Genomic DNA, 22486 nt, shown 5'->3' on the forward strand with positions numbered 1-22486 from the left:
GTGTTTAACATATTTCCTTTTCCTAAGAATCACCTGAGTGGGCTGTGTCTGTCACTTCACAACAGGAGTGAGTAACAGGTTCTTCCCTCTTTGAGTTGTGTGTTGACAGCTACGGCCCTCTGAGTCAATACTCTCCTCACACACCACACCTTGTCATATGGATCTGTCAGTTGAAAGGTCGGTGTCGTCTCATTTTTGTTATCACCGTGGGGCTCTCAGTGAAATCCAACTCTTCTTGAGGCACACAGAAATAACACACACACACACACACACAGAGTGAATGTCTGGAAAATCTGATTTGGAGAAGATTTAGCAGATCTTAGATGAACTGCTCGGGGGTTGCTTTCTCTTGACAGACAATACCTCTGCTTTGCAGGAGATTGACACTGTGTATCTTCAAGAGCATGTGAGGGAAGAAACAGATAGCACACACTCCTGTGGCGAGTCTGAAAACATCCCACCTGTTTTTCACAGGATCGGTTTTCCAGCCTGGTGACATATTTACCAGCCAGACATTTTGAAAAGGAAATCCTCCCTTCGGCCCTGAAAGGTGGAATCCAACCCTGTGTGTTGAGGGGCCCTCGGCGTGCACACCAGGCCGGCGTCTGTGTCCGAAATGACAGGAGCTTCACGTAAAATAACAGAGACAGTAGCTGAGGGCAGAGGGTGGGCTAATGGAGACAATGGAGTGGAAAAGGTTGAAATAGTGGAGAGTATAGCCAGGAGGGCAACATGACTCTTCTGTCAACCAGAAAACTGAGACGGGATGAAAAACAGAGAAAGCAGCAACAAAGGGGCCTCTTGGTATTTCAGTTTGACATTCATACATTTTTTTGTACATTAAATAAACACATGTGTGAGTATGGATGAGTTTGTTTAGAATTTCATGTCATATGAGTTAAAAATGTCAAACTTAGAGGGAAAAACACTCACTTTTTTTTAACAAGAGTCACCTAAAAAGACAGGTCTTAAAGCTTAGGTACAGCAAATAAAAAGACTGGATACAGTTTATGTTCCAAAATAGTTTTTTTTTTTACTACACAGGAAAAAACGGAAATCTTATCAAGTGTTTCTGTCTTATTTTAGTAGAAAATGTATTTTTAGACTCAAAATGAGCCACATTCACCTGAACAGTCCAGAAAAAATGTCTTATTTTAAGTTATTAAAAGACTAAAATTTTGGTCTGAAATGCTTGCAACAAGTAAAAAAAATCTGCCAATGGAACAAGACAAAAGTTACTTGTGTTAACACATTATTTTCAAACAAACTTTTCGTATTCTATTGTTTTTTTTTTTGTTGTTTTTTTGTTGTTTTTTTTTAACTTGTTACAAGCGATTCAGACCTCATTTTAGTCTCCAAACAATTTGAATCAAGACATTTTTCTGGACTGGTCAGGTAAATGGGGCTCATATCAAGTATAAGAAGACAAATTTGACTTAAAATAAGATTAAAAAAAAAAACACTTGATAAGATTTCTGTTTTTTGCAGTGTAGCACTTCCAGTACACAAAATAAAGAAGAAAATTAACATATAACAAGAAGAAAACAGCCTTTTTGTGAAGTGTGATCTTTCCTGTCTTTGTACTGCATTAATTTTACAGGTAAGGGCTATGTTGAGAGTATCAGAAGTATTCTGACTGAAGCCATAGCTCTTAGAGCTCCCCCTGGTGCTCGGCTGAAGTATAGGTCTTCATTTTAACAGAAGGAACCGAAGCTAAACTTTAAGATGGAATCTGTTTTTTAAAAGATGATTGATTGACAGCTCTGTTGAAGTCTTTCTGCTATTTATGTATTTATTTATTTTTACCAAAATCTGTAGAACAGAGGAGCAGCTTTGAAGAAAACCTACAGACAGAAACTAGGGGTAACATGATCATGCTGATCGAGGTGGTATATTGGCTTTACATGTCAAAATAGGAGAAGGTTATGGCACATTGTTCATAAAAAGTGTAATTTCTTTACAAATTAATGTCCAATATGGAGTTTCAATTGAAAGCTATACAGTACAAATGTCAAAAAATAAAACTATGTATAGACAATTAATGTTTACGTATTTCTGGAATAAAGACTCAAATTTTCCCTGAGAAATTATTGTGAAAATCATTTTGTACTTTTTTTGTTGTAATATACATCAAGTATTAGTTTCTCTTTGGTGTAATACAGTACATTTTCTGAAGTCTAACACTGTCACTTGCAACCAACAACTTTAGAAGAAGAATAGAAGCAAACTTAAGACAGAAACCAAATTAAAATATTTAGACCTTTGAATGATAGCATCACCTTTTCTTGCGAAATCAGTTTCCTAATATAGACTGATGGCTCAGGTGAGTGTGTGAGGCGTGTGAGGTGTGTGAGGTGTGTGAGGTGTGTGGGTGTCTTTAGATTGCAACATCTATAGGATTACAAAACAGATAAACTGCACTTAGAATATCTTTCTTTAGACAAAGGGATCCTTGAATCTCACACCCACTTGAGGTGGCGCCTACTGAACTGTTTTGATTCCCAGAAGTTGTCCCTCTGGTGTCCCACTATTTTGTAATTTATAGCTATTTTGCCTTGCATCACAACTGACACGTTACAGAAAACAATGGATAACCCCTGACACACTTGGTGGCTCATGAATCCAAGAAATGGAAACAGAAAATAAAAAAGCTGATAACCTGAAACTGTCCTTGTAATATGGGAAAATTGCAACACATGAAACCACTAATACTGAAATTTCCTTAAATTGGGTTTTACATCTACTCAGTATGATTAAATGAAGTTTTTGCCAGCATGTCTTCATTTAAGAAACTTTTAGAGGGCACCAAATACTCACCTGAACCGTTCATCAAAGGGACAATCACTGACAACATGTCTCTAGCTTTGTATGTTGGAATTCTTCTTACACTTGTTTTTGGAATATCTCTACCACGATAAAAGCTAGCTAACAGCTAACTATATCATTATTTAGTAAGAGATTCTTTGATAAATTAATTTGATGGAAAATCAAGATGGACTGGGTTCTGGTGTGGAATAAATATATAATAAACATCAGTCAAACTCAAAAACAAAGTTTACTTCCAGGCTCCTGCGACATCCAGTAAATCTGCCTTTTTCTTGTCTCTTTTCTGGTTCTCTAGTTAGTCACTTCTCAGCCTCACCAGACAATTAATTCTGAAACTGAAACCAAAATTACTTCCCATCATGGTGGGATGTCAGCCGAATCACTGCTTGGAACTGAGGCAGGTAAAAGCGTGTCATGTCAGGTGAGTACGAGATCATAGCACGTCTCCTCTCCATTGATCTCCACAGCTCCCTTTGACAGATGGACCTTCTTAGCCAAGCAGCCTCAACTTTACACTGTCAACCCGGATAAGTTGAGTTTACTTGAAAAATGCTTGTAAACCAGTTACCTTAAAAAAAATGAAGTAATGAAATATGAAACTTAAGTTAATTTAAGTCAACATCTTAAGTAGTTTTGATTATTATAGAAAATCATTCTACTGAATTTCTTTAATCAAATATGCCTGATGCTTATTTGTTACAAATTGGAATATTAAGTAATGTTTAACAATATGTTGCATATCACTGTAAAACATAATAAGTTGACCTTACTCGAAACTGAAAGATATGATATCAATAAATTTGCCTTATGAACTGAGTGAAGCATCCACAGTGTTCTCTCCTCACTCATGGATACAAACGCTGTTAAAACAAAAATCAGCTGTAATTGAATAACTTTAGTAACCATGAGTGAGGCAATAGATATGAGACCCTGCTGTACATTGAAACATTGTTCTTCAGGGGGCACAAGTTGTTTGAGCCCCATGGCACTGACTGTTGGTCTGTGCTCCACGGCACAGGGTCTTCTACCTAGTGACTCTTGCAGTGGGCTTAATGGTAAATATAAATATAAATGATATTTTTGACTGCACTATCATGTTATTCAGGCCAGTTTTGAAATGTAAAAAGACACATTACTCATTTTTGATGTAGACAGCCAGTCCACACCGCGTAGAGCACAGACAGCTGATCGATGCCACAAGGGGCAATCCATTCCATGTGGAGCACTGACAATCTGTGCCACTACTGTTTCAAAACGCAGTCCAGAAACTCATGATTTTAAGTTGCGTTTACTTAAACAGTAACAAAAGTTGAATCTACTTGGAAATTATCATTTTCAACACTGAAAACTCAGACATTTGAGAAAATTGTACTTACATATTTTAAGTTTACATAGCTTAATCCAATTGAGTAACTTGAACTTTTCAAAGGACACCAACAGAAATTACAAGACAGCTGCAATCCACTTTTAAAGTGGATTGGGGTGTCAAAGTTTCAAACACCTCACCATTTTCAATCTTGTAAAACTAGGACACTGACTTTTCACCTTTCTCAACAGTAATTAAGCTCTGGTGGCCAGTGAGTTAGCTCACAGAGTAATCTGCAACTCAGTTTACAATCTCTTAAGAAATCAAGTCATGTGATTCCAACCACAATGAATCATACTTTATCTTGATGACTCATCCTCCTGTTGTAGTGTTGATATCAGATTTGCACATTTAGTAAATAAGTTAGGTAGTAAAATCATCACGGGTGCTGATACATAAAAAAACGTGTCCATTGTCAACATGAAAACTTGCAATTTCTGACTTTCAGAGAACACAAGTCCAAACTTGCACACTCGTTTTATAGAAACCCTTTGATTGGTCATGTTAGCTTCAGATTTAGCCATTTGTATATACGCTGTGTAAGTTGAGTCAGCCTGTTCAGCTACAGAAAATGAGCTAGTGAATCATGTATTGATAAAATTAAAGCGTGCGGTTACATTGAATATAAACCAAAGGTGGAAGAATAATTGAAATTCTCACTATTTTTTATTTATAGAGATTTAATACAATGATTATTGGTTATCTTTGATTATACTTACTGTATTTTCATTGACATAAAAAGTATTTCTAGATACAGTGTAACATAGTGCTTGGCATCTTTTGTCACAGCGTTGAGTTTTACAGGAGCCAATAAAAATCCCTTTGTAGTCAGCCTCCAGCTTTAGCAGGCAAATACTGATTACCAAACATAACCCACTTTACTAATACCAAACAATTAGATGCCAGTGGAGATTGCATAGTTCACATCAATCACTCAGCAGTAAGCCTGTATGTGGCCTGGATTTGCTTAAAGAGATTACTCCTGAGAAGTTGGAGAATAGATGTTTTGTGTTCACCTCCTATTTTAAAAAACTACAGTCAGCAGCTGGAACAATGTGAGATCTGTGTCAAAGCCTTTAAAAGAGAAATACGAAGAAGGAGCTATAAACTCTGTCTTCAGCCTGATCCAGCAGAGACTGTGAGCCAGCTCCACAGCGGACACTCAAGCCAAGGAAACAAATCAAAACACAGTACGCTCCTCGGCTCTGAATAAACAGCACAGTGTTGCGGTTGTTTATTGAGGTGTTGCAGCTGCAGCTCTCTACTCCCCCACGCCAATCCTCGGAGAACAATGTGAGGATGTGATTATTTTTGATAATCTCAAGGTAAGCTGCCAGGCTGCCGAAATTCAGAGCTGTTTAACTGAGAGGAAAAACTCTGACTATAAACAAAGAGGTTTGTTGTCCCCTTCTGCTTTGGCTGATGTGAAATCCCATGCGGTTTCTTAAATATCTAAAGTTTACAATTTGTAGAATTAACCCACATTACTTTCACATTTGAAAAATAATCACCATAAGAGTTTATTTCACGACTTGAACTTATCAATGAATCAGAAACAGAAGTTTTAGGAGCTGTTGAGAATTTGTGAATGCTCACATTTCCTTTAAGGGGAAATTTTTGAGGACACAGAGAAAAAAAGGATGCTGAATTGGAATAATAACAGACAGCTGGATTATTTATGAGATCCATGATGTTGAATGAAGTCTTGCATGACCGTAGAAAAGTGGGGTTTGTTACTTTAAAGTGGGGTTGTATGAGGTGCTTGTCAGTAGTTGTTAGCTGTAGATGATGCCTGTCAGCACACCCACTTTGTTGAGAAACTAGCATGTAGGCAATGTAAATTTTGGCTGCAACTCTTACAGTCACTGGTTTGGAGTTGAATTGTTTATACACCATCTTGGATGAGACAGCGGCTACACCTCCCACATTTGGGATACCAGGAATCATCAGTCTAATTATTAATAACTGGAATACAGTAAGAAGCCCTGGAGGTTAAAGAGTTAACACACAGTCTTTTTGAGAAATAACTGTGCACACACACGCACTACCACCACCCCCTCCAGCTAAAAGATGTCAGAGCTCAGATACAGCTCAGCATTCCAGCAGAGAAACCCCAAAGAGCTCATATTTTTACTCTCAAAGTGATTCATGACTTTCATTTTTGTGGTCTTGTTTCTTGAAAGCATGTCATGCTGTATGCCCATACAGAGCTGTATGGCAGCACACCTCCCAATACCACACAGTTGGGTTTAGGGGGCCCTCTAGTGGTGTGAATACTGTCCTACAAAAATACACACCCACATTGAACAGATAGAGACCTACACGTAAGAATTGTGTACAGATGTCTGTACCTTGAAGTATGCATCTATTTTACACTGCCTTCGGCCACTAGGCATCCAACATCCTACCTTACAAAACTGATCAATGGGGATTTCATCAATTGTATATCCGTGCTGGTTTGTGGCAGGACTGTGTTCAGTCAATCCCTGTGTTGAACTGCAGATTTACACTTCTTCTGTGCCCACAGCATCAATGGCAGCCACCAGTTACTGGTTCCTGTCCAACATGTGGAGCCATTGTCTGCCACTGTGAATAAGAAATGTAACATCTCAACAACTGAGACAACCAGAGTTCAACTGATTTTACACTGTAATAATGTAAGATTAATTTAGGTTACTATAAGGTATCTACTGTTGAAATGTTGCGGCGGTCTTGTCCGAAAGTAACTTTTTTCCTTCTGTCTTGTTCATTTTAGTCATTCAGTTTCCCATCAGTTTGGGGATTTCTAGATTGCTCTGCTATGAATGCTACATGCTCCATAAGATGTATAGTATTAATGAATGCATTTTATATGCTTAGATTCATTAAATACTCCTTCATTCGTCCCACATTTTGGAAATTTACAACAGCGAACAAGAAAGTGACCAGTGGAAAAAAAAAAAAGCTTTTTAATCACTTTTCATCAGAGGTTTCCAAAATGTAGCTGTTTTTATGAGTTTGTGTGTTTCCATTAACAGATGTAAGAAAAGTAAGTAAGTGAGTACATTTATTTTAGTACATTGCCTTTCATAGAATCACAAAATGCATCAAAGGAAAAGTACAAAAATAAAAATCACGAAAATCCAGCCTCTGGCCTGTTTCCGGCATGTTGTTTCTCACTTGCTCTGTTTCCTACTTTATCCATTGTTCTCTCCAATCTGATTAAGGCATGAAAATGCCCCAAAAATACATAAAAAAAGGGGAAAAAATAGATTAAAAGAAAATTTCCTTCAATTATGAAGTGACCCATGAGCGTAACCCAAAATCAAAATCAGTTAAAAGACAGGTTTTTATGTTCTTTTTCTTATTGTGTTTAAAAATGTAATTAATGTAATCATTTTGAAAAAAAAAAATATTGGTCTTTAGTTTTAAAGGGGGCATATGGGCATAAGTGCCGCTCCGATCATACTGTCAGGAAAAAAAATATATAGATCCAAGGGCAGTCAGAACCTCTTTTAGAAAATGTGAATTAAACACAACAAAATATTTTTTTCCAGTTTGGGCTGAAATATAAATTAAAAGTCTTCACTGTTTAGAAAAACAACGATATTTATGTGTTTATATTTTCGATTTATTTGTGTATCGGAAATAGAAAAGTGCATTCAAATGACGTACAGTGATGGCGTGACGTCATCGAAACGCGCCACTACCCAAGCTGTAAGCGGTAAGCATTTAATTCTCTGTAAATAGAGATAAAAACACTGCGTTATGTTTCTTAAATTCTTTCAGTCGTGGTTCGAGTGTAAAATTATAGGAAAGTAGAAGTCGTAAGGCGGTGTATCGTTTGAAAGCTCCAAGTAAAGCTGTGTTTGAATTTTTGTCGATTCATCTTCATTCGTGTATGAGGTATAACGTTAACGTTAACTGAAAACTGTGCGTCAGCAAAACGGAAACAATCCTATCTGATGAAGTTGTTTTACTCATATTAAAAACGTATTCATCATTTAACCATGCCAAAATATAATTCGCTTTGTTAGCTGTTGGATTCAAATGTGTTTTTCTCTTTCACTTTCACAACCTGCTACTGGTCACAATGCCAATCAATAGTTTATGTGATAAAGTGAAGTCATGAAATCATGTCAGCTAAACTTAATGTTTGTCTCTTACGTTAACAGGGTCTGACTGCAGTCTCCAAAATGGTGAGTATTCTCAATGACCTGATATTTGTTTACATTAGTGCTGTTCAGTAACATAAACACAACCATGTGGGGCGAACTGAACCCATCAGCTGCAAATCTGGGGGGGTGTTACTCCACTTAAATTGTAAATGTGTACAACAAAGCAGCTTCTCTCGGTCTGTCGATATCTAACACATGCTGGGCTTATTTATACAGTAGTAACCCTTATTTGTAATAGGAAACATAACAAGATATTTTTCAATACATCGAGGGTTACTTATTTAGGTCAAACCACTGGCTTCTACTATTGCTACGCAGCCTATTTGGACAAAACATGTTTTTGATAAGAGACAGTGTCTGTTGAGTTTATACCTTCACATAGTGTTGTGACCAGGGATGGTATAGAAGATGCAAACTCTTTTCTTTATCTGTTACAATTCTTGGATAAATATCTATTTTAGTTTTCAGCTTTGTCATCAGTGTTTAAAAGTTCCTAATGATTTGTCTGAGCTTCAGTTTATTCTGTTATCACTTTTTGTTTCAGTCTCGCCGATATGATTCACGAACAACCATTTTCTCACCTGAAGGTAAGAGATTGTTACTAATGTTACCAATCAGGCTGTTAGTTTTACAATGTGAGTTTCTCCCTTTTGGTTGTATTTTACCCAAACATTTTAAGATAACTTTTTTTGACTGTACAATTTACAGAATCGTGTACAGGCACAAGTTTTCTTTCCTCAGTGTCAGAACTGTCTGTGTCATTTACAGGGCGTCTGTACCAGGTAGAGTACGCCATGGAAGCTATCGGACATGCAGGCACCTGTCTGGGTATTTTAGCTAATGATGGAGTGCTGCTGGCTGCTGAGAGGAGGAACATCCATAAGCTGCTGGATGAAGTGTTTTTCTCTGAGAAAATCTACAAACTGAATGAGTGAGTTATATTCATAAACCTTAGTGCTGTATGTAGACAGATTAGACCAAATAGATTCAATCAGCAGATGTGCAAAAGTTAACCTGTATTTTTGCTCCTCAGGGACATGGCGTGCAGTGTGGCGGGAATCACATCAGATGCTAACGTACTGACCAACGAGCTGAGGCTCATAGCACAGAGGTGAGCTGCAGGCAGAAACACTGGGGTTGTCTTCATGCTGCATATAAGACAAAATATAAATGTGATAATAATCGTATTAAATTTCAGGTACCTGCTGCAGTATCAGGAGCCAATGCCGTGTGAGCAGCTGGTCACGGCTCTGTGTGACATCAAGCAGGCCTACACCCAGTTTGGAGGTACAGAGAAGTGTCACATATTAATGTCTCAGAGTCATTTACTTCTATTTCTTTTCAACAGAAACTGACTGATGTCATCTGAAAGTTTTGTCAGCTCAAGTTTCAAAAGAAGCTACGTTCAAGTTACAGTGAAAAAAAGGATAGACGCCTCAGCTGTATCAGTGTTGTAAAGACACCGTGTTTCTGTCTCTCAGGAAAGCGTCCCTTCGGAGTCTCTCTACTCTACATGGGCTGGGATAAACACTACGGCTTCCAGCTCTACCAGAGTGACCCCAGTGGAAACTACGGAGGCTGGAAGGCCACCTGCATTGGAAATAACAGTGCTGTGAGTCTCACTTCAAAGATTTTAAGGTCTAAGTTAGAGCAGGGGTCTGCAACCTTTACTTTTAAAGGATCCATATTGCTTCATCTCACCTGGATTCATGTCATTCCGGAGCCACAAAACCCACTTTGTCTTTCCCAAAAGCCATATATGTATACAATTTTAAACATAGTTCAAATATATTGAATATTTATCGAAACAAGAGTTATTTTTTCAAATTAATGAAATTGTAGAAATACAAATAAAAGACTTGAATTGGATTAACATAGCCCATATTGATAATGTCGCTCTATTTTTTATTGTCTTCTAATTTCTTAGTTCCACAAAATGTTAAATCATAATTTTGTTTAGTGTTGGTGTCTGGCGTTAGCTTTGTTAGCCAAATAGCATGATGCTACTCTGCCTTCTAGTATTCCCTCTGTTGTTGGGTTAGCACGGCTAGCTTGTCAATCTTGTTGGAGATAGATCTTACATTCCTAATACTGGTATATGGAAAGACAGGTCGATATCTTCAAATCTTAGCTCTCACCTCAGTACTAGCATGTCATCCTCACCTCCTTCTCCTCACCTGGTGGGGAAACATCAGGCCTTGCACCAGTTAGCATTGACATGCTACAGGCTGCTAACAGCTGATTTCACATGTAAACAATGCAGCCATGGTTACATGTAGGATCTCCAGACACAGGAGCAAAAATAGTAAAAATATCACAGAAGAAACAACCAGTTTGGTGTCCATGACCAACAAATGAGCCATACAAAGTAATGACCCACTCCAAATACAAAGATTAAGAAAAAGAGACGAAAAAATTACAAGAAACAGACAAAAAAGGGAGAGCTGCCACAATAGGCAGCCACAACCATCCAGGCGGTGCCTAGCAACAAGGGAGGGTTAGGATTAGGTTTTTAGTTTTGGTTAGGGTTCGTAGGTTTAGGGCTAGGGTCAGTGTGTTAGTGTGTTTTAGGATTATTGTTAGGGTTGGTGTGTTTTGGGGATAGGGTAAGGGTTAGGGTTGGTGTGTTCTAGGGTTAGGGATGGGGATATCATGATTTTGTTTAGTGTCAAGGCTTCAGTAATATCCATTGTAACAGAAATGAAAATTCTTTATAACAACTTTTATTCAAAGCTACAGGGAGCCACTGCCAAAGAGTCAAAGAGCTGCATGAGGCTCCAGAGCCATAGGTTGTAGACGCCTGGTTAAAAGTATTTCTATTCTGTGCAGTGCTTTGTGAATTATAAACATGCTGTTCCAAACACTGCCACCAGAGGGTGCCGCTGCATTTGGAACACCAGCTGCTATAAAAAGCCGTGTAGGCTGACAGTAAACAGACGTGCTGTGGCCTACATCGTGCTGACTCTAGGGGCGTCTAATTGTGTAAGTCCTGATTCATGATGGCTCGGCTAATCTGAGCGGGTCTCAAGGGACTGCACGCAGAGCATTGTGGGTAACAGCAGCTTCAGAACATTGTGTGAGCACTTTTTGTGTACAAAGGTTTAACAAACCCTGAGTGCATGCAGGTTTACTTTGTGAGTCTCTGGTGGGGTAACACACACCTGACCCTGACAGGGAGAGTTTTGTGCTCCGGAGTGGGTCTCAGATTTCAGAGAGTGGAGAATGAACTGAGTTGTAAATGCATCCCTCACAATACAGAGCAGATGGGATCCTGCAGCATGAACAAACAGGAGAGTGTCTGGGACTTTTTTGTCATCAGAATTGGTTTAAATATTGTCTCCTTTCTTTATGTGTTCCCTCATAGGCTGCTGTTTCTATGCTGAAGCAGGACTACAAGGAGGGAGAGATGACTCTCTCCACAGCGCTCGCTCTGGCCATCAAAGTGCTCAACAAAACGATGGATGTGAGCAAGCTGTCTGCAGAGAAAGGTGTGGATACCGAGCATTGAAAATGTTCATCTATTGTTCTATGATCCAAAGGTTGAGTTAGATTGAAAAGCCACACAGACTTTTTTATTCAGCAGACTCCTTGAAATAAAAACTTAAACAAACTCGTTGGGCAACCACATGAGCAGAATATGAACAAAGAACAGACCGTTAACAATCATCAAGCAGAAAAAGGAGTTTGTTATAAAGATTTATTTAAGCTTTGTTTTCTAGGATGTTAAACTGCTGTCTTATAGAAACAAACCTAACCACCTTACTGAGCTAGTAGCTGCTTAAAGAGACAGTTCAGCTTTTTTAAGCAGTGTGAAAGAGGAACACTCAATTATCTCTGAAGCACACCTATCAACAGAGGTTGTCTGACTGGAAATGCTGACTCAGCCTGACTTAAAATGAGCCACAGAGCCGGGCCAATGGCCTTTGGTTGTTTTTCCTATCGGCTACACTGTGTCTCCCTGCGGTCAGTTTGTGCTGTTATGCCCTCAACTGAGCAAAATTTAGAGGTTTTAAATCTTCAGATTTTATATCTAAGCTATTGATTCATAAAAAACTTCATCCTACACAGTTTGTGCTGGTTGAGAAATGAGCTATTCAGACCAAGCTGTTAGATTTTAAAATTTCTTATTGTGGCTCCTGACTCTTGATAAACGGCAGTTTAAAACACCTGCACTGGCTTTATCTTTGAAGACTTTAGATTGCTACTTGTGTGTCACCCACAGGGAGCGCTGGTCAGCTTGGGCCATTTTTCGAAAAAGCGTCAAAAGAAAAACAAACACACAAGTTTTACTGTCTACTGCTGCAGACAGGGTAAATGCTTTCACATAATTTAGCTACTTCAGGAAACAATAAATTAGCATTAATTATGAGGGAAAAAAAATCCCAGCACTTTAGTTTGCCATCGGTTATTTTGTTTTTGTAGACGTGAGACATGCGCATTCCTCTACTTGCAGCGCGCTAATCAGGTGTTTATATACAACTCTCTGTGGGTCATACTTCACATTTTCTTTTGACAAGAGCTGCATGCAGCCTCACTTAGTTTAACCAAATTATCTCTGTAAGTGTCAGAATTTTACTTCAGGAGAGGGTTTGGTCCAAAAAAAAAAACCCAAAGAAAGACATCAGGTTTTTTAGTTTTGAGGACATTGAAAATTGATTGATTGATTGAAAATGTTTATTTTTTGAAGAATGTAAAAGAAAATAATATGCTAGACAAAAAAACTTGTCAAAAAGAAGTTGGAACATAGAAACTTTGCAATTTTGCAAACTTTGTAGGATGTAAACAAAAAAGAATTGTTAAAGCACCGATCTTACTTCTTTTAAATTTTTAAAAAGGAGTGGAAAGAAGTAAAACATTTTTATTTACCATTTCTCCATTGTAACTGACAAGTAAAAAAAAGAAAAATCCAGTCAGCTTAACACATGTATAACATAATATACCATCACTAATAATCAAATGAAAATGAATCTAAAGGGGGAAAAAAATCATTTTCTGGTAGGTGAATTAGCAGCTGTTGGCATAAAGTTCTCTTATTTATGTAATAATACACTGGGAATAAGTTTCTCTTCAATGGTGCTTACAAGCTGATTGAATTTTAATGATTATAACTGGAGGATAATGAACTACTGCACCACCCAAAACACATTAAACACATAAAGTCTCTGTATTCGAGGCTCTTAAAAATGTGTGTCAGCGTGTCTGATGACAGGATTTTATGACCCAGTAAATTTTAAAGCAACAAATAACCAAGGACATCCTGTTCCTAAACGACACCTAGGCACGTTCAGAAACAATAACAGAAACCAGGAAATAATTACACCCCCTGTTCAAGGTGTGGTTTTGTTTACCTTAAATATAAGGTGTGCATAATGCATGGGTGAGTCTAAGCTCTAAGAGCTGGTGAACCTGTTTGATACCCATCAGGCAGTGACATGTTCAAAACAAAAACATTGCTTTTCTGTATGTATCATTAAATAGATCATCTGATTTTATCCTCAAGAGTGACTCAACAAAAACTGAAGCAGCAGTTGGTTCCTCATTGTTTGTGTGGTTTGTGTTTCAGTGGAGATCGCCACCCTTACCCGCGAGAACGGAAAGACCTGCATCAAGGTGCTGAAGCTGAAGGAGGTGGAGGAGCTGATCAAGAAGCACGAAGCCGAGGAGGCCAAAGCTGAGAAAGACAAGAAAGAGAAGGAGCAGAAAGAGAAGGACAAGTAGAGGCGCTGGCAAACACTTGTTCTGAGAGTTTTGAGTGTGAGAGTGAATGTGAGTTTTGAATGAGAAGTTAAAAAGTGAGATTCAGGTGTGTTTGTTTTGTTTCTACAATAAATTTAGATAACGAATGATTGGTTTTGCTTTTTCTTTCATATAGCTTTGCAAGTCTTACAAAGCCTCTGGGGAAGACGTGCATCAAACACCACAGGCTAGGATCAAACCCAGGCCATTTGAACCACTCAGCCAAACTGGCGCCCTACAACTTGTAGTTTTTTTTATATAACTTTTCACTCAGAGTGAAATCTGACATCATCACAGAGTCATTTTCTGCCTCTTCCACTTCTGTGCATTAACAGCTGAAATCAATATTAGAGGGATTACAGCCTAATGTGCGTCCTCAGTCTGTTCCAGCACTGAGCAGATGGTCTTAATGTAGTCTGTATGAGTTGTGTGTTACATTCTTTACTCTGTTATAAAACAGCAACAGTCCAACATTATGCAATAATAAACATGTTTATCGTTATTTTAGTGGTGGTAAATCTCATAACAGATGGTATGGGTGTTTTCATTTAAAGCTGAATGGAAATACTTCATCATGTGTTTTTTGAAACCGAGCAAAGAGAGGTGTTCGGTTTACTGGTGTTAGTGCACTAATTCATCATTATACGGCAATAAAAAACCATTAATGATCGAGGTATGACAGAGGTGGATCACAGTGATGAAGCTACAGAAAATCCTCACCTATAGCTCCTCAGCCTCTCTGACTGCACTGTTTTTTTTTCTAATTTTCATATTGCTTTGTTTGTTGTTGTTTTTCTGTTGACTCTTATTGCTTTTATAAAATCCTTTAGGCCCTAGGCAGGAAGACTGAATTTAAAAAAACTAGCTACACTATAAGACAAACAGTGTTTGAAAAGCATTTTCCTCATTAACTGTTAAAGGCTGAAGGCTGGATTAAACATGGATGGTACAACAGCTCCAGGAGTGAAGCCATAACTCAGAGTGTAGGTCTTAACACCCACCTCCTCCTTTTACAAGTGATAGAACATGAGTCAAGCAAACAGACAAAAACTCCCTCTAACATGCTTTCTTTCACACCTATTAGCTTGTTTCATGCTAATTCATGTGAAGTGTTACATTCTGGAAAAATGTCATTTAAATAAGTTATTTTTAGTTAAACAAAGGGGATGTCATGTCAGCCCTGTGGTAAAATTTTGCTCTGACTGGATGTGCAAAGTAGAGGAGGAACAGGGCTGCGAGAAGTCAAAATCAACAACAGAGGAGTCATTGTCAGCACGTGTCTGCCGATTTAAGACTACATTTGTTAAACTGTTATTCTGAGACTTAAAATAAGTGGTGCTCACAAAGGACTGCCTTCTTAGTGTTTTCTGTGTGGAAAGTTACCATTTGTTATATCAATCTGTTAGTTGAACTTTAACAGTGACTTAAAACTTATGGGTTCCAAGGATGTGGTCCTGAAACTGCATCATTCCAAACCCAAGCTGTGGCCCAGAGGCTGCAGATTCAGGACAGCAATTGTGGGACCACAGTTTTGAGACCCTTCTTGTTTCAACAGCTCCACTGTCAAATTATTGTTGAATTGTCAAGGCCCACATTTCAGAGTTAAGATGGCTGAGAAAGGAAGAGAAAACCCTATCCCTCACAGCACCCAGGAGAGTCGGCTGATAATCGATCACCCCGTAAAGACTCCGGGTGAGGGGACGGAGAGTGGTGGGTTTGGCTAACCCTGGCAATGTGTATGTCAAGGTCGATGGTGGCCCCTGATGCACTGGGTAGATAAATTGGGGATTGCAGCTTGAAAGCATGTGCCTCTCATTTGAGAACAATTCTGATTCAGTAACACACGCATAGCGGAAAGAAAAGAAAACTGGCTGGTGTGCACATGTCATTAATCCAACAATGATTTTGTGCAAACACACAACTTGTGCACAGAGTAGGAACAAATTCACACATTTATTTGTGGATTAGGTCCATTGATGTTGATGTTTCTGCCAAGTCAACACAGAATTTTCCTCTGCTATAGATTGTCCCAACTTGAGTTTAAATGTTTTTGGGGTCTGGGGAAGGGGTGTAACGTCACCCTGCAGCAAGAGGAGATGTAGATAGAGGTCTGCTGTCTGTATTTATAAACAGGTAAAGGTAGTGACCTAAAACAGAGCTAAAACAAGGGAAAACATCAGTTTGACATTCACTTAGTGCTCAAAAATTGAATCCCTTTCAATTTTACTCTGTCGTGACTTGTTTTTATTGCCCCTCACATCATGAAAACAAAGGGTTACTTCAGGTTTTAATGAAATTCAGACACTCAGGATCTGGAGCTACACCACTAATAACGAGATCTTTGTCAGAAGACATTTTACGGTGAATATCTGAATCCCCCTGATCAAAAGCTTCAAACAGGCACTGGGTACATCTCGTGGCAACTTCATCAAAGGCAGCGTTTCTTAAAAGTCAAGATGCACTCAGCTTTTATGCCATCATGCAGGGGATGCCCCAAAGTACCTTGATATATGACAAATTGGATGTCTGCATTGACGTCAGGCGCTAATTAACGGAGAATGAATGCTCAAGGACTAATTTAGAGAGATCTGACTGATGATGTTTGAAAGGTCAGGAATTCAGTTTATTCTCTGAGTTTTTTCGTGAAACTTCTTCTCACATGAGTGATTTTAAAGTCCTCAAAACTTCATCTCATGAGAAAGATCTTAGAAAAAGATTTATGCTTCAAAGTGATGAGAAAGAACTCTAAGTTTTACTTTTCTAGAAGGAAAATTCATTTAAAGCGATTGATTTAATGAGGTATATGAACATCTCTGTCTGAGATCATGTGACGTGACAGAAAGCTCCAGAACATCTACGTCACGTGTCTGGTGGATGGCTTCTTCAGCTGCAGTTTTATCAGGACACGATGAGATAATAGCAGAAAGAGAAAAGTAGGTTTCCATTGGAGCGCTGATCCTGGGCTCCAGCAGGGTAAGTCTCTTTAGAGTGGATTAGCCATTGACTGGCTGGTTTTAACTCTGCTCATCGGATACTGCAAACCGAGATGGCAGCACAGAGAGAAGTGGTTTCTGAGAAATGTCCCGCTGTTGGTGCAGATCATGTCGTAATCAGCCTCAATCTGAGGTGAGTTTATGTAACCTCTGGGGAAGATTAAGGCCAGGAGGGGACTATCTGCCTCTTGACTTTTGGTCCAGCAGATTAAATGGCACAGGTTTTAACGTTGTGTCATGACTTCTTTTTCTCATGCTGGTGGGAGGAGGCAGGAGACCCTGAGCAAAACAGCTTTTTTCAAGGACACAGGAGGAAACAGAGAAAATAAAAACTGAACAATGTTTGAAAATAAGCTGATTTACACACTGTGTAGTTTCTCTTTTCACTATTGGGAAGTTCCTTCTAAGCAGCTTAATACTGTTAAATGCCTGACTGTGTATGATCCGTAAAAAACCTCACCTGAGCAGGCGTTCACTAAATCTGTCTGGAATGTTCTTCTGTTCCAGCTTGACCCGATGAAAGTTTAAAGGTACAGTGAGGACTTTTCATTTCATTCTGAAACAGTCACTCTTAAGCCTGGTTTATAGGCCGACATCTGTGCTGCTCGAGATCACTACATACTTGTGTGGCCATGTGTCGTTCTGCATTGTCATTTCTAAATCAATCAGATCTGCTTTTTTCACACTTTTTTTTCTGCTTGTCCACAGGGACTCCCAACAAAGCGGCAACCTCCAAACATGAGAGAAAAGTGTGAGACAATGTGGAAGTGTTAAAACCTGCTGTTTCATGAGCGTCCGCTTGAGGCTGGCTCCAGAAGTACCGGAAGTCACATACACACCGGGCCAAAAAAAGGTATTTTCACAATAGAAATAAACCTATTTACAGCCTGGTTTAAAAAGCATCTGTCTGAATCGCTAATTTCACTATCAGCACACACTGTACGCAGGTGTATTTTTTTCTAACTTGCAGTTTAGAGGATATTAAGATTGGGGGCTCGCTCAATCAGAGGCACAGCTCAGCTCACGTGACTGACGGGCACTTTATAGCTGTTCTTGAAGCCCTTCTCACCTCCAATATGGCTGCGATAGCCGATCTGCTTCAAACTGTTTCAGAAACAGACAAGTGACATCAGGGAGCCTATGTCCATTAATTATACAGTCTATGGTTAATACTGTGTGATGTCACCCATTTGTTTCTGGTACAGAGTTTTAATGCCTATCTTCATTGGTTGCCATACTGGAAATGCCAAGTTCAACTTAACATCTATACATTGGGGAACTTATGTCCATAAAGCGGCCTTCATCAGCGGCTTGGACATCATGCAGATGGAAGGTTTAAATACTGATTCATATGGTGGGCATACTCAGTGGCCACTTGTGATTGATTGTAAAAGTAGTGAAATACATTACATGGTATAAATTGTTCTTAAGTTAGAGTAAAATTACACATGTGAAAAAATTACTCATGATAGTACAAGTACCCAAAAATCTACTTGATAACAGTAACTTGAGTATTCATTAATCGTTACTTCCACCCCTGTCTCTACCTATAATCCCTGTTAACACTCTTATAAATTCAAACAACCCCCCCCTTTCTTCCTCTGTCTTCCTATTTAATTTAGTCTTGGTTCATCTAATCTGGGAGCTACAGCAGATCTCCTAAGCTCCTCTAAGCTTTCCTAAACCAACAACACTGAGAAGTTTGACGTCAAATTCAAGATCATCACTTCAATTTAATCCATAAAACATTGTCAAATTACACTCTGTTGGGGTTGCATTGAAAACCTTCGTGATCGGAAATGGCAACACAAACCTAATATGTGTGCGGCGAGGCAGGCTGCTCCGAAGGCCAGAGGACCAATTTGATAAAGTTTATACTTCAGCCTCCCCCGGGTCTCAATTCTAAAATAAATGATCAGCCACAAGGTTGGATAAAGCCAAGTCAATATTTGTCAACGTTTGGACCTCTTTTGGTAATGTTTGGAAATAGGTCAATCAATATCAAGCACGAGGATAAAGGTTTTTTTTTTTTATTTGTTTTTTTGCTTTGGATAATTTTCTTTTGTATACTGATTTGTCCTAAGTGTTACTAAAGCAGGGTAAGCAAGGAGATGTTTGTTTTTTTGTCAGTGTGTTCTAGATGAAAAACTCTACAAACGGCTCTGTTGGCTAAAAGAGCTAAATGTCAATAAACAAGATTTAATGTTCATGTGGGTGTGTAAATTTTTCACTGCCCCTTGAGGATAAACCACTTCAGCTATGAGCACATTAACATTATTCTGGCATTTATCACAGCTGGAGAAAACTTTAGGAAATCAGGGCTGTGATGGGTAGTTTCATCTTTTCCTCTTTTGAGTTGTACAGTTTTAAGATATCATACATTATTTGATTAACCCGCTTATATTTTTTGTGTTTATTGCTGCTCTTGTGTGATTGTTTTTAAAGGCTGGGGGGTTCTTGACCTCTTCTGGCAAACCATTCTCATTTATTTTTGTGATGAGATTTTATGTGAACTTGTGTGTGCAAATAAATAAAGTGTGGCCAACATCTACAGGCTACCCCATGATTATAAATCGAATCAAAAATTAAATTGATTTTTGTCACTGTTAACCCTGTCATATCATGCAGGAAATGGTCATAAAAAGAAAGGAAATCAGTTTTACATCCCTTTGTTTTAATTGATTCAGACTTTAAGAGCCACAGCTTGAAACAGCAGCAAAATAAACACTTAATGAAAATCCCTTACTGTGCCTTTAAGAGTCAAAAAGCTAAATTTGGACTATTTGTGATGTCCCACTTGATATCCTGCCATGTATAGTGGGTTATTCATTACCAGTTAGTTCTACTGTTTTTGCACCTCAGGGCTGACTCTGCACCGTGACATTTCTCTTCTCCTTCAGGACACAACAAAGGTTTAAAAACAGGCTGCTGCTGCATAAGAGAAGCAGATATAGCCCAGCTTAGTCCATCCTGTCCTGACACTGAAAATAGATCTCTTGATCAACTGACTCTGGAGGCTTCAATTCCTGGCGTGCAGCCGAGGTGAGTTGTAATGTGCTGTGAGCTGAGCTGGTTGGAGATTAACGCCCTGAGTCAGCAATCAGCTGAAACACAACTTCCTGCAGCGACTGTCCCAGAAAAGAAAAGTTATCACTTTCATTTCCTCATATCATCATAACAGCTGCACTTCAACATTTTCTGTTCTGTTATTTATCCTCTTTTTCTAATATTTCATTTTTATTGTAGATTCAGTTTTTTCAAGACCACTAGTTTGGTTTCTCAGTTTAGGACTTTTGCCCTACCCTGTGTGTTATTTACTGTCACTGAAACTTGATGAACCAAGCCTTGAGCAGAGACAACATGTGACAGGGGCACACGTGTATCTTCTGAGCCCAAATCCATGAAAAGAGGGAGAAAAAACAAACAGAAAGCACAAGTTTAGATAACAAGTTTTATTGTTTTCCCCCCCCAGACAAAAATTTCCAAAGTATACAAGTGTGGATTGTCATTGAATGTTCGCTAAAACTATCATCACTGAGAACAAAAAACAGATCCCTAAACTATCACAGTAAACATTAGAGAAATATACATACATAAAAATATACCTCTGAGAAAAAAATTCATATATTGACATTTCCTAACAGCTTATAGTCAGGGCTCGATCAGTAGCAATGAAGACTCGTATGTTCTGAACACATGCAGAAGAAGAAGAAGTAGGCCCCACCCCAACCCAACACCAACGTGGAACAGTCGACTATCATGTTTTTCTCTGAGGTGTTACAGGTAGTACGGCTGGTATGGGGAATGTAGGTTTATTATATTGCTTGACATACCAAACGAGGGCTTAAATCAGCTGAATTCCAAAAGCATGGTTTGAGGATTTTACAGACAAAAGGTTCTTTGGCGTTTTGTTCAAAGTACTAAAAACCGAAAAGAAAACCTGCACAGGACGCCTCCCCTCCTGCGTTTTGCATATATGGTAATAACCTGAAGTGCTGCCGCCACCGCTGCTGCTGCTGCTGTCCCCTCTCATGAGCTAACTCTCTCACATTCGGGTCTGACCTGCTCGGGCTGAAACACGGGAGACATTCTTTGATAAGACTCTATAGTAAAAAAAAGAAAACATCACTGACATTGCACTCTCCTCTTTAGGCACAAAAAGACCCATTTTTAATCAAGCTTTCAGCTGACGTAGGGAAGTAAAAGTGATGACTGCATGGGGCTGAATGAAGCCTCACTGAGCCCAGTTTGTGCCTCTCGTGTATTAGCATTATTCCAGTCACAGGGTGGTGAAATGATCTTTGGAAAATCCCAGAAGGTTGTAAAACAGAAGTTAATATTGTTGTGAAAACATCTCCAGAACCACTGCATGAAAAAAAGTATTGTTTTTAATCAAAGTTTTTCATCCTGAGATGTGCTTCTTGTTCAGATATAAATGAGAACAGGACTCAGAAGTGATGAAATCCCAATCAAAAAGGTTGGATTTCCTTACATATGACTCTCACACAAAGTAAAAAACAGTGATGTCATAATGCCAACTGCATTTCACTGCGCATTAAAGTAAATGCTAGTTATGAAAGTGACTAAATGGAGTCACACAGGGTGCTGGAAGCCCTGTTAACAACCTTCACAGGTTTTCATCTCATCAGTTATTCATTTTTGCGAAAATGGGATGTTTTGATGCACAAAAGGTTCAAACTGGGGCTTTGTCTTCACTAAATTCAACCATCACTTTAACATTTTAATGCAAAGAAATACGTGGAGTTCCTCTGTAAAACTGATCACCTCAAACTGACTGTTCTGCAGCTTTTAACTCTTGGAAAATATAAATTTTAAGCATTAAAATCAAAACAACAGAGTGGCTATCTCCCTCTTTAGCCTGTCAATAATAAACATCTGATGTTTGCCCCCCCACCCCCCATGAGTCGACAGCTTCCTCTTTGCAACATTCAATAAACACGCTGCCTCTCAGCTGTGACGTCAGTGTCACAGAGTGCAGACTAACATCTGTGGTGGGACAGGAGAAAAAAGTTTAACATGAAACCCAACGTGTGCTGGAATGATGCCTTAACATATAATAGGAAGAACTGTAAAGAAATGTTTACTTTGAGGATAAATGTAACACATCAGGCGTTCACCATCATTTATATTATAAAGAAAAGCTTTTTTCCTTCCTGTTTACTAAATCCAACCCTTAAGTTCCTCTTCTTTTCCCCCACCAGCACCGCATGTTTTACAGCACACAAAGACAAACCAAAGTCTCTTTTCTTATAAAAGGTTGAAGCTGTCTGGTGGAGGAGAGATATGCTGATTTTTTATTCTGTCAAACATCGCCCCTTCCTTGTCGTGTGTTGTTGATCAGAGCACAAAGAAATCATAGAGCCAAGCGAGGAATCACCAAGGAAAAC

At 38.8% G+C, this 22486-nt stretch overlaps 1 protein-coding gene across 2 annotated transcripts; it reads left to right on the plus strand.

Moving 5' to 3' along the window:
* Positions 1-7831: 7831 nt before the first annotated feature.
* psma4 (proteasome 20S subunit alpha 4) lies at positions 7832-14174 on the plus strand. Of its 2 annotated transcripts, none has more exons than XM_074677651.1 (9): positions 7832-7895; positions 8347-8370; positions 8894-8936; positions 9118-9280; positions 9383-9460; positions 9548-9636; positions 9831-9961; positions 11714-11837; positions 13913-14174. In XM_074677651.1, exons 2-9 carry the CDS (start codon positions 8368-8370, stop codon positions 14065-14067), a joined length of 786 nt encoding a protein of 261 aa, XP_074533752.1. In that variant the 5' UTR covers positions 7832-7895; positions 8347-8367; the 3' UTR covers positions 14068-14174. The 2 variants fall into 2 exon arrangements, with proteins under 2 accessions (XP_074533752.1, XP_074533753.1); XM_074677652.1 differs by lacking the exon at positions 7832-7895 and adding an exon at positions 7959-8077.
* Positions 14175-22486: the final 8312 nt, after the last annotated feature.

This window comes from Halichoeres trimaculatus, unplaced genomic scaffold, assembly GCF_033239565.1.
Source record: "Halichoeres trimaculatus isolate MK-OKI-2021-1 unplaced genomic scaffold, fHalTri1.1 fHalTri1_scaffold_10, whole genome shotgun sequence".
NCBI classification, from domain to species: domain Eukaryota; kingdom Metazoa; phylum Chordata; class Actinopteri; order Labriformes; family Labridae; genus Halichoeres; species Halichoeres trimaculatus.